The 16,598-nt window shown below is 42.8% G+C and overlaps 1 protein-coding gene across 1 annotated transcript in view; it reads left to right on the top strand.

Moving 5' to 3' along the window:
* DAPP1 (dual adaptor of phosphotyrosine and 3-phosphoinositides 1) overlaps window positions 1-12,598 on the top strand; it is a 48,529-nt gene extending 35,931 nt beyond the window's left edge. The window contains exons 5-9 of the mRNA XM_021680425.2: window positions 4,526-4,573; window positions 5,829-5,891; window positions 7,075-7,160; window positions 9,511-9,598; window positions 10,868-12,598. Of these exons, the coding sequence (XP_021536100.1) occupies window positions 4,526-4,573; window positions 5,829-5,891; window positions 7,075-7,160; window positions 9,511-9,598; window positions 10,868-10,936 (354 nt within the window). The 3' untranslated portion in view covers window positions 10,937-12,598. The remainder of the gene's footprint in view (window positions 1-4,525; window positions 4,574-5,828; window positions 5,892-7,074; window positions 7,161-9,510; window positions 9,599-10,867) is intronic.
* The last annotated feature ends 4,000 nt before the right edge of the window (window positions 12,599-16,598 follow it).

The raw sequence follows: 16,598 nt of genomic DNA, 5'->3' as shown, positions 1-16,598 counted from the left end.
ATGTTATTTTTTCCTATTCTTTCTGTCCTTCACTGAAGGAAGGGAACAGACAGAAAACATTTGCACTTCTTTGCAGCGCGGACCATTGTTCAGTTTCAGCGCAGCCTGAGCACTCATTGCTCCTCAAGAGCCCATTTCTGTTTGCTCTGTGAGCTGTGACCTGCAAACATTCCTCCCGGCACCGCTTCCCCCACCCCTGCACTGTGCTCACGGCTCTCCTGTTCTTTCTCTCTTCCTTGTTTGCCGAGTACTCCTGGTGCAAGATACCAGGATTCGTGCGCATAATAAAGAAGGCAACACACAAACGAAGTACAAAGAACCAATTCTAGACAGCAACCATTACACTTGGAAAAAAATCATCCCTTGAAGATATTCAGCTACAAGTGACATTTATAAATGTGTGGCCTTCCTGTCTCTGCAGGACAGTTCCTACCCTGCCACCGCAGAGATCTTTCTTAAAAAGCAGATGGGTCACATGGCCTCCCTGCTTAACCTTCGGCGGTGCCCACTGTCGTCCTGGCCCATCTGGCCTGCTCGTCCCTTGGTCTCACCTGTGTTACTCCCACGCTCACACCAGTGTGCATTCTCCTGACCGTGCTCCTCCTCCCCTCCCCGCCTCTGACATGCTGCCAACACCGCTGCGGTCCCCTCATCATCCTTCAAGACGGGCATCAGAGACCAGTGTCTCTCAGGAAGCCTTCCTGGGCCCCTCCTAGCTTTCTTTAAAACGGCTCTCTTTTGTGCTCCGAGCACCTTCTGCTTGCCTTTATCCTGCAATCAGGGGGGGGGGGGGGGGGGGTTGCTAACTACCTGTGCATGTGTCTGCCCAACACCCCCCCTGGGGGGGGGCTGACAGTTCTGGGGACAAGAATCATAACTTGTCTTTGTGGCTTTGGAGCGTCGCCTGGTTCACGGTGCACGTTACATTTTTGTTTCTGTGCTCCATCGACTCAAAAATAAAAATCCTGGAAATGGTTGAAAGAGGTATTTTAGCTTTGTTAGAGTTAGGGGAGGAAGCATCAAACCCCAGAACTAGCAAAATTGAGGAAAGCAAGACCATAAATAGTCCCAAGTGAAAACGGACCAAAGAACAAATCAAGACGTACCTCCTAATCAATTCTTTGATTTCCAGCCAACCCACCCCTCCCTGACTTCCCTCTTTATCCATCCTCAGGCCACCAGTCACCTCAGCGTCTCTTTCTTTTCTTTTCTTTTCTTTTTTTTTTTTTAAGGTTTTATTATTTGACAGACAGACAGATAGCGAGAGAGGGAACACAAGCAGGGGGAGTGGCAGAGGGAGAAGCAGGCTTCCTGCGGAGCAGGGAGCCCGATGCGGGGCTCGATCCCAGGACCCTGGGACCACGACCTGAGCCAAAGGCAGTCGCTTTAACCGACTGAGCCACCCAGGTGCCCCTCAACGTCTCTTTCATCTGTCCTTTCCATGTAACTTCACACTCTCCTCGGCTACACTCCCCCTAAAGATCCCCACCCAGGGTCAGTTGTACCATATACCCTACTACGTGTGCTCTTTATCAACACTAAAATGTAGGACCTAATCTGTAGAGCTGGTGTAAGCAGGAGAGCTAGCATCCTTAGGTAGAAATAGGCCTCTTTAAACCAAATTCTGCAAGCCTTACTGCCTACCTTCTTTGCTCACTCCAAGGATCGGACGGATTCTCCTGCCCAAGTATCTCAATATGCCTATGCACAGAAGGTTCTGTATAATGGAGTTTTTAAAACAGTGGTGAGGGATTGGTGGGGCCTCGCTGCACCCACACTATATAATGACAAATCCACGGAGTTTATTGTGCATTAATACAGACAGAAAATGATCAACGTTTTCTAGTGTTGCAGGCAGAGAGAACAGGACAAGCGCCCTGAGGTAGGAACTAAATTGAGGTGTTTTGAAGACTAGCAAGAAGATCCTAATGATTGGCATGAAGTGAGCGAGAGGCAATGTGGTAGGAGATGAGATTCCTGAGGGAAGGAGGGGTCGATCATGTAAGGCGGTGGGGTTCTCAAAGTGCCGCTGCCCAGCTGAGTGCTGGGAAATTCGCAGTGCTTTGGGGGTGCTCCTGGCATTAGCGGGCATCAGGAACTGTGAAGAGCCTGACCCTTTCCACTTCTTGTAGACTAACAAAGCTGCATGGCTTCATGGCAGACTGCTGGTCGGCTGCCTTTTCCTGTGGAGGGAGACATGATCTCCATCTTCTAAGATTGTTTGCTCTACAAACATGCTTAAAAATGGGTCTGAGGGGCAGCTGGGTGGCTCAGTTGGTTAAACATCTGCCTTCAGCTCAGGTCATGATCTCAGGGTGCTGGGAGTTGGGCTCCCTGCTCAGCGGGGAGTCTGCTTCTCTCTCTCCCTCTGCCTCTCCCCCCCATCCCTCCCCCTAACACCCCCCCCCCCCCCCGCTCATGCACACTCTCCCTCTCTTTCTCTCTCAAATAAATAAGTAAATAATCTTTAAAAAAAATACATACGGGTCTGGAACAAAGGGCTGTTGGTGCCTTGCTCCTAAGACATACAGAAACATGAGAGCCCCTGGAGAATTGTTTCCCAGCAATGGCAGGGGCCATGGAGGCTAAATATGCTGCCACACGTGGGGAAGAATTCTCCTGTCCAAAATGTCAGCTGTGTCTCCTTTAAACAACATGAAAGGCCTTGTAGGACAAGATAAAGGATTGATTTTTGTTCTAAGTGTCCAGAAGAAATTATGAAGAGTTTTGGGCAACATAATTTAAGTCTTAAAATTTTTAAAAAGCCCATTGTCCCCACTAAGTGGAAAACGGAATGTGGCCAAAGTTGGAGCAAGGAGACCGGTGAGGGGGCTGTTGCAGCAGTCCAGTGAGAGATGGTGGTAGTTGAAACTGGGGAGTGGGGATAAGAACTGGTGAACTTCAGGGTGTGCTGTGAGGTAGAAGAGATGAGACTTACAACAGATTGAATGTGGGACGTGTAAGAGAGTCACACAATGATCCTCCTGACGTTTACCAAGATGGCCAAGGTGGCAGGAGGGGTGGGTTTGGGGGATGGGAATGAGCAGTTCTGTTCTGGACCTGGGAAACGTGAAAGACCAATTGGTTGTGTTGGTGGAGATTAAGTGAGATAATCTATTTCACAAGCCTGATGTAGAATAGGTCCCAGTCTAAAATGTCAGTTTCCTGGGGCGCCTGGGTGGCTCAGTCATTAAGCGTCTGCCTTCGGCTCAGGTCATGATCCCAGAGTCCTGGGATCGAGCCCCGCATCGGGCTCCCTGCTCAGCGGGGAGTCTCCTTCTCCCTCTCCCCCTGCTTGTGTTCCCTCTTTCGCTGTGTCTCTGTCAAATAAATAAATAAAAATCTTAAAAAAAAAATTTAAATAAATAAAATGTCAGTTTCCTTAGCTTCCCTTTTGTGAGATTTCTGTTCCCTTTGCTTCTGCAACATTTTTCTCTCTTTGTTCTGTTATCTTACCAATCTAACATCATTCTAGAACAAAATGTCCTACAAGGAATTCAGTTTCTTTTTTTTAAGATTTATTTATTTGACAGAGAGAGATAGTGAAAGAGGAAACACAAGCGGGGGAGTGGGAGAGGGAGAAGCAGGCTTCCCGCTGAGCAGGGAGCCCGATGTGGGGCTCAATCCCAGGACCCTGAGATCATGACCTGAGCCGAAGGCTGACGCTTAACAACTGAGCCACCTAGATGCCCCAGGAATTCAGTTTCTTTGGGACTGTATGAAGTTCTAAATTTCTTCATCTTAGGGTTGTTTTATGCATTATTTCTCTTTGCCCAGTTCCCCACCATTCCTTACATTTTATAGGCACTAGCTACGTGTGTGATATTGTTACCCTTGAATTAATGCTATGAGTTAAGAAATGACTCATTGTCACTTCAAATCCCTTTTAGATAAATCAAGTGTAAATAAATCTGCGTTCCTGAAAGTCTTTTCCACAGAACAGAGGTCTCAAGAGATGGTCTCTGAATAAAGTGGGGGGGGGGGGCTGGAATGGGGGAGGATCATGTGATAAAATAAATATTGGAAATGCTATTTCTCATGTTCCTTCTTAAAATTCCCAAGGCATACTGGCATAATACATTCTCTGGGAAGTAAAGAAATCCCTCTACTTCATCCAGTGTTTCCCATATGTATTGACCCAAAGTCAATGCCTGTGTGTATGCGCACGCGCGCATACACATATTTGTGCGTAATACCCCTGCAACAATTTAAGCAGCTGGGTTTCACACCAAACACTGACTTTTACAAGTGATGGGATGTGGCTTATTGCTCGCAAATTGCTATCTCAGGTTAGAAGAGAGTCTTTCAGTTGTTGCCTCTTGCTACAGAATTCCCCCCAATGACCCAGTCTGAAAACAGTCTCCCACAACGTAGGGAGGATTTTCAAGTGCCGGGTGAAGAATGTAAGGCGATTATTTAAAGATCAAAGGCAAATCAGTGTTTCATTTTAAAATAGGACAGAAATAGAAAGATAAAAATCATGTTGCAATAGTTCTGGGCTTCACTTGGTGCTTTTCTTTTTCAGCTGGGCACCAAAGAAGGTTACCTCACCAAACAGGGGGGCCTGGTCAAGGTAAGAAAACATGTTTCTGCTAGCCCCGGCCACAGAGACATCTCATGTAGACTCAATTCTTGCTTTGACATTTTTTAAAAATGCATATTTGCCTACTCATTTTGACCCGCTATAATATTTTTCTGTTTCAAGAGTTGATCTTTACGACTGATAGTAGTCAAAATTCTGGAAAATCACTTGACTTTTCTTTGGCAAAGTCAAATGTGTGAGAGTAGCCTCCCGTTAAGAACTCCCAAAACGTACAGTCCTTTTAATGGAACAAGCAGGATGAAAAGTAGCAAGTTAACTCTAGAATATTTCTTTTCTTTTTTTTTAAACAAAGAAGTCAAAATTGCATAAAATGTTTACTAAAAGTAGGCCAAAACATCACTGGCATTATTGTAACTGTTATCAAATCCCAAAGAAAACACAATTTAAAACTTTACTAGTCTGGGGTATCCGACTGTCCCTCCATGGATGTAATTGTACTTTTCAAGTTATGCTGCCTCATTTTAATATTCCAGAAGGCCTTCATGGAATATGTCCACTCTTCCCTATTTTAAGAGTCAGGGCACTTAACCTCTCCCATGGGTACCGGCCCACTTGAATTCAACCTAAATATTTGGTTATTTTGTGTCCCTACTAGACAGGATGCTCCCTAAGGATAAGAAGTATTTATACTCATAGCATATTTATTTTCGAGTTCTCTGTTACTTCTTTTAACTGGGCACATTGCTGCCCAAGATAAGAGCGAGTTAGTACGTAAGAGGGAGAAGGTGGGCAACAATACTCCCCACCACCAATACCATGGCATTCTTAGGCAAGTCTTAGAAAATCCTGTGGTTTGAGGTTCCTATTGCATATTTGTGAAACGAGAATATTTGGCATTGTGTAAAGATTGGCTATCATACACATAAACCTCCAAGGATGGTATCTAGCCCACAGTAGGTGCTCACAAAATGGTATCTAGTCTTATTAGAGAGTTAATAAGACAGACATCTAGTGGTTTGTTATAAATCAACTTGGATATTTATGGTAGACTATTTCTTCTTATTTGTTTAAATATGTCAATATCTCTGCCTTCATTATGAACATGCATGGAATCATTTTAGTTTTTGTAGATATTTTGAAGCTTTTCTTCAGAAATGACTTACCGCAACAATATTTTATTGTACCTAATCTTTTAGATAGTTTTCAAATGAAAGGAAATTGTCCAGTTCAAATATTACCTTCCTCGATCCAAAACCTACACGTTTTAATTATTTTTTTTTCTCAGACTTGGAAAACAAGATGGTTCACATTGCACAGGAATGAACTGAAATACTTCAAAGACCAGATGGTGAGAAACATGATAATACATTTTCCCTTTAAAAATCAGCTCTAACTGAACATAATAAAAAATCAGCTCTCTAAATGGAAGGAACATCTGCCTTTGAAATCTCTGAAATTTTCCTTATGAGCACCTGAAACACCAATAAATTATTGGAAATGTGAATTCTTGATTCCTGATAGGGTCAGAGTTTTTTTTTCTTTTTAAGTAAGCTTTACACCCAACATGGGGCTTGAACTCATGACCCCAAGATCAAGAGCTGCATGCTCTGCCTACTGAGCCAGCCAGGAGCCTTGAGCAGAGTGCTTTTGCAAGGATGAGATGTGTGTCCCAGAAACTGGCTAAACTAGCTCCCCAGGGCACATCATCCCCTTGTTTAGGGCAATGGGATTGTTCTCTTGTCATGATGTATGAGCTCTCTCTGCAGCAGTTTCTCCCTTTATTAAAAATATGTCCATGGGAAGCCTGGGTGGCTCAGTCAGTTAACTATCTGCCTTCAGCTCAGGTCATGGTCCCAGGGTCCTGGGATCGAGCCCCACATCAGGCTCCTTGCTCAGCGGGGAGCCTGCTTCTCCCTCTCCCACTCCCCCTGCTTGTGTTCCCTCTCACTGTGTGTCTCTCTGTCAAATAAATAAATAAAATCTTTTAAAAGATTTAAAAAAAATACGCCCATTTCTGGGGTGCCTGGGTGGCTCAGTCGGGTAAGCATCCCACTGTTGATCTCAGCTTAGGTCTTGATCTCAGGGTTGTGAGTTCAAGCCCTGCATTGGGCTCCACGCTGGGGATGGAGCCTACTTAAAAAAAACAAAAACAAAAAACAAAACAAACAAAAACCGTGTCCATTTCCCGTGCCCATTTCATTAAGCCAATTTGAAATTATTTTATTTCTTCTCACTTTCCCTATACCAAATTTCTGAGAAAGTAGAAGTTTAAAAGCACGGAAGAAAAAATATGACTCCCTTCCATGTTTAAATTGATAAAGACAATCTTCCTAACATCCAGTCTCATGAATAGCCAATCCCCAAACCGGGGGTTATGACTTCCCTGATTAAGCTTCTCTGTGATCAGTACCCTTAGTGAAAGTAAAATTGACAGGTGCATGCAGTGGAAGATTTTTAGGGGACTAAGTGATGAACAAATTTGTGTGTTTTTTTGTGATGACATAGGTTGCCTTTTTCCTTTTTTTTTAAAGTCACCAGAACCAATTCGGATCCTAGATTTGACAGAATGTTCGGCTGTGCAATTTGATTATTCACAGGAAAGAGTAAATTGTTTTTGGTAAGTTGTTTTGTAAAGAAAATGATTTTAAAAGTCTTCTTGCCAATTATTTTAGCTGGGGAATTAAAAAAAAGAAACAAAAAAGACCTGTATGTCTTAATGTGTACGAGTGTCTTGATCTGAGGGGCATGGATTTAACTAACACACAAGGCATGTATGTCAGCAGTGCTTCCAGCTGAGTGTGACATAATACCTCATTTAAAGTGACTTCAACCGGGGGATGCCTGGGTGTCTCAGTTGTTAAGTGTCTGCCTTCGGCTCACTTCATGATCTCAGGGTCCTGGGATCGAGTCCCACATCGGGCTCCCTGCTCAGTGGGGAGTCTGCTTCTCCCTCTCCCACTCCCCTGCTCCCCTGCTCATGCTCTCTCTCAAATATATAATAAAATCCTTAAAAATAAATAAGGTGACTTAAACAAATAGGCAGGTCCAGTGGCTACAATTGTTTATGTTGTATGCTGCATAAGTATATACATAACAGGATTCCATTCATGTCTTATTCCTTTGAAGCTTTTTACTCAATTTTAATTTTGACTCCAACAATGGGACAATTTCTGGCAGATGGCACAAAAGTGTTTTTGTTCTAACCTCATGAGTGTATCATAGCAATTTTCTAACTAGGAGAAGTAGTGTCTTGAAAAAGGAGTGTCTTACTTCCCACAAAGTTTTATTTTAATGTTTCTCAAACATACAAATGTTGAAAGACTTATATACCCATATACCTTTCAGCTATATGCATCATTAATATTTTGCCATATCTGCTTTATCTCTATTCACTTTTCTCCTGAACCAGTTGAAAGTAAATTGGAGACATCGTGGCACTTTACCCCTATATACATATACTGAGTATGCACTTCCTAAGAATAAAAATGTCACCATTACATACCCCCCCAAAATTAACATTAGTTAATTAACATTAACAGCAACCAATAATGGATATCTTTTTAAAATTCACTTAAATGTACCATACGAGCCAGCAGGGGGAGGTAATTTCTTATATAACAAAATATCAGGAGGCAGGTAGCTAGCTTGGCAAGATCGGCACCAGCGTCTCTACAATCCTCTTGGCCTTCAGCAGTTCACTTGCTACTTTGGTGTGAAAGAGCTACTCTAGCTTTAGGCCTCACATTTTCGTGTCAGTCATAAAGAAGGATGTAGGGATGGTATCAGCCATGTCTGTCCCTTTTTATCAGGAAGGCAGACATTTTCTCAGAAATCTTCTGTCAGATTTCCCCTCCTCTTTCATTGGCCAAGGTTGGGTCCCATGGCCGTCACTAGCAGCAGGGGAAGCTAGAAAACTAGTTAAGATCATGATTGGCTCCAGCTAATTATCATTTATTGCCTGGGTTTCTGTTAGCAAGGAGAAAGGAAACATTATCTGCATTAATAGGCAATTAACAATGTCTCTCACAGGGAGTACCAAACAATGACAATTCCAGAAAGCAGTTTTGTACAGTGTGAGCACGGTAACCCCACCCCCGCTCCACTGTCCCCTCACTGCCCAATAGGTCCTCACATCAAGGTTTACCTTCTATACACAGGGAATTACATCTTGTCTATTCAACATTAATTACTGATACGAACATGATATGCTGCTTTGGCTCTAGGGTATAGAAACCCTCCTGAATTTCAGGTCAAGGCTTTTTTTTTTTTTTTCCCCATGAGAGGGGGGAAAAAGGATTTGTAGTGTTTTGCACGTCAATTGTAAGGACAGGAAGTATGGGCACGATGTGCTGACCTCATTAGTCAAAAGATTTGACTATATAGCCAAGGATACAGTCAACGAAGAGTCGTTCATGCCAGTGGGAAAGTTTGTCTTCTTCCAGCAGAGCATAATTCATGACAGAGCGGGCAAAATTAATAGTTGAGGAGATTTATTATCTTATTTTTCCTGTCCCAAATGGTTAAAACTGCCTGCATCCACAGAAGGTAACTTGTTTCTCATTGAATCAAGCCAACACAAATGAGTTTTTTCAGCAAATTCTTATCTGTCTTGCTTATTCTTTGACTCACGGCACAGGTTCTGAGTCATTTAACACATCAGCTGAATAAACACACAAGTGTTGTATTCAGTCTAAGACATGAGTGACAAAGGGATCTGGGGGTGTCCTGGACATGTTTTTTTCTTTTTTGAATTCTCATTAGAAAATATAAATCTGGCCGGTGATAATATGAATCTCCAGCTTCCTCAACATTTCTGCTGTTTGCTGGCAGGAATCGCTGTGTATCTGACAGGTCTTCAAGTTGCTCTTTGTTGAGTCCTTTTTCCTGTTGAATATTCTAATTACTGTTCAACTAATATATTCAACCAACCACCTGGAATATCTTAAGTTTTTCTTTTGTCTTCTCAGCTTAGTGTTTCCATTCAGGACGTTTTATCTCTGTGCAAAGACAGGAGTAGAAGCTGATGAGTGGATCAAGATATTACGCTGGAAACTGGTGAGTTATACTAAGTCCTCTGGAAGCCTAGTACTCAAAAATAACATGTTGACAAATTCAAACATATTTCTATTGAAAGTGTCAGACTATTCCCAAGAGTCAATGGGATGTCCACTGACAGGCTCGTGGAATAGTCTGGTCATTCTTGTGAGACACAGAAGGCACGCAGGCGGGGGTAAAAGAGAAAGGACAGAGCTACCCTGGGATCTCAGCCCCAGAGCCTTAGCCTCAGGCCCTCAAGTACATTAGTCTTCGCTGAGTGTGCAGCCTGGTCAGTCCAGTCTTGCCTGGAGGAGGACACATGGGATCAGAAGGTCAGACAGAGGAAAGTTAACGTATTTCTATAGTAGAAAATCCTTTTAAATAGAGAAGGAAGCTTGCCGGAGGAACTTAACTTAGCTTGCAGTGTGTTACTTTGTGAAGATCAAGGACAAAATGTAGCTTATTTGATCTGCTTCCTATATACCTCCCAGGGGTGGAGGCGGGAGAGAAAAAGTGCTTATAAAAATTTACCAATCTCATACATTTTTTTTGTGTATGTGTTTGCAACTTAGTGAGTTGTTAATCAAGAACTTGTCCTTAAAGCCTTCTAAAATTTTCCATAAATACCATCTGGAAACCCTTGATGTTTTCGAACGTAAACAATTTTTCCTAATTTGTTTTTATGTAATTAGCTGATATGTAGAAACTTGTTGAGTATTCTTTTCCAGATGCTGGGACTTTTGCTTTTGGTTATCTTCTCAGTTTGAAATCCAAATAAATATACCACTCATTTTGAGATAGCCCCAATGTATTTGATATTCAATGGGGAAATATTTTGCCACGTGAAACATTTGCTCAGATATGAGTCAACTTTTTATTCTTCGTATTTTGTAATTATGCAAGTGACGCATCATTATTAGAGGAAAAGTTAAGGCAAAAATATATCAAATTCACACACTTGCAGACTTCTCCCTGTGCAAATAAATATTCAAAAACAAAAAATTAATCATTCTTTCGTGTTCTGTACCTGTGCACTCCACTGACGATGTATTATAAACATTTTTCCCTATCAATAAATTTAGATTCCCAACTTGCACGTTTTAGCAATGACCTCACAATATTTATCCTGAGAAAAATACAGAAAACCATACTGAAAATTGTCACATGTTAATTAATTTATAGTTGCACGGTGTCCTTAGTAACAGCAGGTCTTACTTAATATCTACTAAGTTCATTATCTTAAAATTGCTCAATAGTCAATACCCATGTGCGTTTGCTTTATTACAGTCTCAAATAAGAAAGCAGCTCGATCAAAGAGAAGGCACAATCCGGTCGCGGTCATTCATCTTTAAGTAGACCTTTCCTGACCCAGGACGCCCTGACCCAGGAGCAGGGTGGCATGGTCCCTGACGCTGTGACCCGGAGGAAAGCTGACTGAGGATTTTTCTTTCAAAACAAATAAAAGCAGATGCGGATTTGGACCTTTCAGAACCCACCACATTTGCAGACTCACGGGTCACTGCTTGCCCTTCAAGATACTGTCGTCTCCTGGAGAAGACCAAAGCGTCACCGATCTGATGGAAACCGATGAGACCACCAGCCCAGGCATGCTCGCTCTTAGAGCGCGCCAGAGAAGATCAAGGGTTTTTGTTTTCCCTCACTATGGTCCCCAAGCTGGTTGACATTACTTGCCTGGAGTCCCATTCTGCATCCTGGTCAGCCCACCGACATCCGGGTCTTATTGTCCACTGGGACGGGGACAGCTGCGTCCTCTGACTGCTTCTACAGAAAGCATATGGAAATAGCAAACACCAAAGACTGGGGGTGGGGGTGCGTTGTTTTTGCTTTTTTTTTTTTATACAGAAAACAAAACAAAATCCAAAACATTTAGGGAAATGTTCGCGGTTATTTATTTTCCCTTCGTTAAAGGCTCAGAAATCTAGTGGATCCCGCCTTCCCTTCTAATAATAAGCCTGTGAGAACTAAATGTCCTGTAGGACATCAGGTAGGATGATAAAGATAAAGGAAGGTAAAACCTAAAAAACATCTCTTAATCATTTTGGGGAGGGGGAAACATTTTAAAGAGTAAGAACACGAAGTGAGGGAAGGGAATAAAATAGTAGATAACTTGGTGTTTAATAATAATAATTGGCATGATTATTATCACTATAACAATAATAGAGCACTTGGAAGCACCAAGTTGTCTGCATCCAACATTTCTGCACACAGACGGAGAGACTTCTCAAGCAGAGAAGAATGTGCTATGCCAATCTCGCCCCCCGGGTGAGCTGTCCCTGTTGGCCCAGGGGAAGTAAGATTCCCCGTGCACTGAGATCGCCGAGCACCCTGAGCCCTTCTTCAGGAGCAACGTCTGTTGCCGGTTGAAGGAGCAACACTAAATTCATGTGAAATATATGATGATGTGTTACACCGCATTTTCAAGCTAGAATAAGGGGGTTGAAGTCGGGAAACAAGATGCTGGCATCCAGAGCTCACAGATTCTAACCCTTTTCCTTATCTTTATTAATACTGCTTTTTTAGGTAAGACGTTTGAAGGGAGATAAAAGTGGAGACCCCAAAATAAAAAAGAGTATGGTGCAAAGCTCTGATACAACACTGCTTTTGCAGTCCAAGTGCATACCTTGATGAGTAAGTTTCTTCTGTTATTTAAACATCCAGGACTCAGAAGTTATATTACATTTTTGTGTATTTCAACAAGGCTTTTAATGTATTTTGTTATGTGTGTATGATATGAGATAAAGCAAATGTCAAGTTAAAATGTATTCTGTCAGGTTCACCAAGTAAGGAGTTGCAAATGAATCCTCACTGAGATGTGAGGCTTAGGTTTTGTTTTCTTAGAACCAAGAGTTTTTCTTTGTGTAGGTAATACCGTTCTTAACCTTTTGTAAAATATGTCATGTTTATTTAAATTCTTCGGTTAAGTTTATTAAAAAGAGCATTTTGCTGTGCCTGTAGTATTTTGCTATTAAAATACATTTTTAATATCTGTAATTTAAAAAGAAATACAACTGATTAATGTCATAAATGGCCCTGAAGAACCCACTTCCATTAGAGATAGTGCCGGTCCTGAGGGAGTTCTTAGTTAAATAAGGAAAAGATAAATACATACATGATAACGTATGGAAGTAAGACAAATTCTGCCCGTGAGGCACACAAAGCTCTATGATGGAGAGTACACCTCAGCAGGGATAGAGTCATTTTTGGAGGGGTTCTGACATGAAGAGGTCAAGCTAACCTATAAGACAACATAACATATACTACGTAAGTCACTGGAACTGCCTCTGCCTAGGAAGAGAGTAAGCCGGAAGCAATACCACACTTCTGGAAGGGTCTCGGAGCTTAGTGTCACCATCAAGGACTTGAAGGATGTAGGGCTGGTGACCCCCACCACATCCTCATGCAGCCCACCTATTTGGCCTGTGTAGAAAACAGATGGATCTTAGAGAACTGACTGTGGATTATCAATCAGGTGGTGACTACACTGCAGCTACGGTTTTAGATGTGGTTCCATTGCTTGAGGAGGTTAACACAGCCCCTGGTCCCTGACATGCAGCTGTTGATCTGGCAAATGTTTTTTGCTTTTAGTAAAGACTACCAGAAGCAGCTGGCTTTATCTGGCAAGGCCAGTGATCCACCTTTCGCTGTCCTACCTCAGAGGTTTATCCTACTTCAGCTCGGCCCTATGCCATAATTTCGTCCCCACCGCCCTTGACCTTGATCGCATTTCTCCTAAGACATTGCATGGGTCCACTGCGTTGATGACATTATGCGGATCAGGCCTAAGAAGCAAGAAGTAGCAACTGTTCTAGACTTAGTGGTGAGACATTTGTCTGAGGGTGGGAAATAAATTCAGCAAAAACTCGGGAGCTTTCCACCTCACTGGAATTTTAGGGCTCCAGTGGTATGGGACAGCTCGAGAGTGCTTTTCTGAGGTGAAGGCCAACTTGCTGCATCAGGCCCCTTTCACAGCCAAAAAAGAGGCACAACACCTAAAGGGCCTCTTTGGATTTTGGAGGCAATAGATTTCTCATATTGCTCAAGGAATTTGTTGGTTTTACCATGTTCCCCATTATCCTGAAGCAGCAGGCCCGATAGAATGGCGGAACGGACTTTTGAAGACTCAGTTACAGCACTCCCTGGGGTGGGAGGCAGCACCTAGCTGGGCTGGGGCGGTGTCCCCAATTTCTTAGGCTGTGCTAGTCTAGAGGTTCTTGTTCCAAAGGGAGGAATGCTCCCACCAGGAGACACACCAATGATCTATTCAACGGGACATTAAGACTGCTACCAGCTACTTTGGGCTCCTGTCTCTGATACAACATGTAAGGAAGGGAATGGCTGTACCGGCCGGGGTGACCGATCCGGATTACCAGGGGGGAACGGGGCTGGGACTGCACCACGGAGGGAAGAGTACGTTCACAACACAGCACGACCTCTAGGGGATCTCAGTGCCACTGAGTCCTGTGACTAAAGTCAATGGAAAACTACAGTTCAGTTAAGGATTGGATTCTTCAGGAATAAAGGTTTGGGTCACCCCACAGGCAGAGCTATGACCAGCTGACGTGCTCGCTGAGGGCAGAGGGAGTATGGAATGGGTAATGGAAGGCAGTTATAATCATCAGCTACAGCTACATACTCAGTTGAGAAACAAGGCCTGTGATTATTACACTTCTTCCTCGTTTTGTGTGTACATAACAAATATGTATTATAAATACACACATACTAACAAAATTTTTTTCTTCCCTCTTGAATCCTCTTATCATCTAACATAAGATGTATTAAATGTGGTTAACCTTATATCACAGCATTTAAACTGTAATATACGAAGGAGAAAAGTGAACATCACCCAAGAACTTTGCATCCTCTTCTGGGGAGAGTGAACATGTTCTCTGTATGTGGGTTAGTTGTTTGATGTTTGATGACAGAAATACAACTTGGTTACTGACTTTATTTGGAGGCTAAGTGTGCTTTAGGAAGATGTCTTATGATGCCAAGCTGACAAGGGTAGACTGTGAAGGTTAGTTCTAGGTGTCAACTTAGCAAGGCTGCAGTCCCCCATTATTCAATAGACCATGAATCTACATGTTGCTTTGTATTCTGTAGGTGTGCTTAACGTCCATCTACAATCCACTGAATCTAAGTAAGAGATTATCCTCCGTAATATGAGCAGGCCTCATCCAGTCAGTTGAAAGGCCGGCCTTAAGAGCAAAACTGAGGTTTCCAGGAGGAAATCGGGTCTTCTGCCTGAAGACTGCAGCTCAGCTCCCGCCTGAGGTTGCCCAGCCTTCTGGCCCAGCCTCCTGGCCGGGGTGACTGATAACCCCGGCCTTCACAATCACATAACCCAGTGAAATACATTTCATACACATCTATCCTCCTGCTTCTGTTTCTTTGGCAGTCCCTGACTGATACGATTTCCCTCTCCAAATACCCCATCACCATACGATTTTGTTTGCTGGAATATTTTATGACTTTTGAAGTGAAAAATTCAAAAACCACCAATGCAGTTTACAGTGAAAAGGCTCATTTCTGGGATCCCTGTGCCCCAGGTACCTGGCTTCACTCCTTGGAGGTTACCAGTGTTACCAGGTCCTTCTCTACTATATACAATCAAACATGAATGTACACGTGTATTTTTTCTTATATATAAATTGCAGCACACCATGCAATTTCACACCATGCTTTTCTCATCGAACATCATGTCTTGGATTTCTATGTCAGTAACTAAAGCATTTCTCCATTCTTTTTCCCATTGGGCAAACGCAGTAATTTATTTAACCAGTCCTTTATGATTAGATAAGGAATTACTTAGTCACCCTAAAGTGGGACACTTGAGAGTTGAAAGGAGCATTCATAGGGGTGCCTGGGTGGCTCAGTCAGCTGAGTGACCCACTCTCGGTTTTGGCTCAGGTCACGGTTGTGGAGCCCACCAAGGGCTTGGCAGAGAGTCGGTTTGGGATTCTTTCCCCTCCTACTCCTTCCCCCTCTAGTTCTCCCCTCTCTAAAATGCATAAAAATCTTAAAAAAAAAAAAAAAAGGAGCATTAATAATTACACAAAAAATAGCAGGTATAACCTGGTACTGTTAGGAAGCACAGAACATAAGGCTCACCCTATCCATGATGGGATATTTAGGTTGTTTCCACTCCTTTGATATCACCAAGTTGCAATGAATACAGACCTACAAATATATAATTTTGCACATGTCCATTTGTATCAGTAGAAATTTCTAGAAGTGGAATTGCTGGGTGTGATAACTAATTTTTTATCAACATGACTGGCCACAGGGTGCCCAAATAAACATTATTTCGTGTCTGTGAGGATGTTCTCCTATCACTCGACCTGTGGACTAAGTGGATTGCCCTCTGCAGTGGGGGTGGGCATCATCCAATCTACTGAAAGCCCAAATAAAACAAAAGCTGGGGCAAGAAGGAATCTGCCGCTTTTGTTTGCCTTGAGTTGGGACATCTTATCTCATCTGCCCTCAGTGGGATTCACACCATTGGCTCCCCTGGTTCTCCGGCTTGGGGATGGCAGCCCATGGCAGTTCTCGGCTTCCAGCAATTATGAGAGCCAATTCCTCACAGTAAGGCTTTTATATTTGTGTAACATTTATATTTACACGTGATAAAAAATGTGTATCCTCCTGGTTCTGTTTCCCTGGGGAATCCGAATACCCTAGGCCAAAGTTATGTGCATTTGGAAGTTTCACAGAGATTGCCAAACAGTCCTATATAAAGGGTATATAACAATATGCACTTCTACCAGCAAGGCTAAAAAATGCCTGTCCTACTTACTGAATAATCCTTTTCCCACTGACTTATGTCCTCCTCAAAATGTTTTAAGTCCTCATGTATGTACTAAAGTCTGTTTCTGGGTTAGTCTGTTCCACTGATCTGTCTACTAATTGTACACTTATCAAGTTTATACTACCTTTTAAAAGTAGTTCATCAGGATGCCTGGGTGGCTCAGTCGGTTAAGCATCTGCCTTTGGCTCAGGT

Source organism: Neomonachus schauinslandi, chromosome 2 (assembly GCF_002201575.2).
Source record: "Neomonachus schauinslandi chromosome 2, ASM220157v2, whole genome shotgun sequence".
In the NCBI taxonomy this organism is placed as follows: Eukaryota; Metazoa; Chordata; class Mammalia; order Carnivora; family Phocidae; genus Neomonachus; species Neomonachus schauinslandi.
This window is presented reverse-complemented; position numbering and strand designations above follow the sequence as displayed.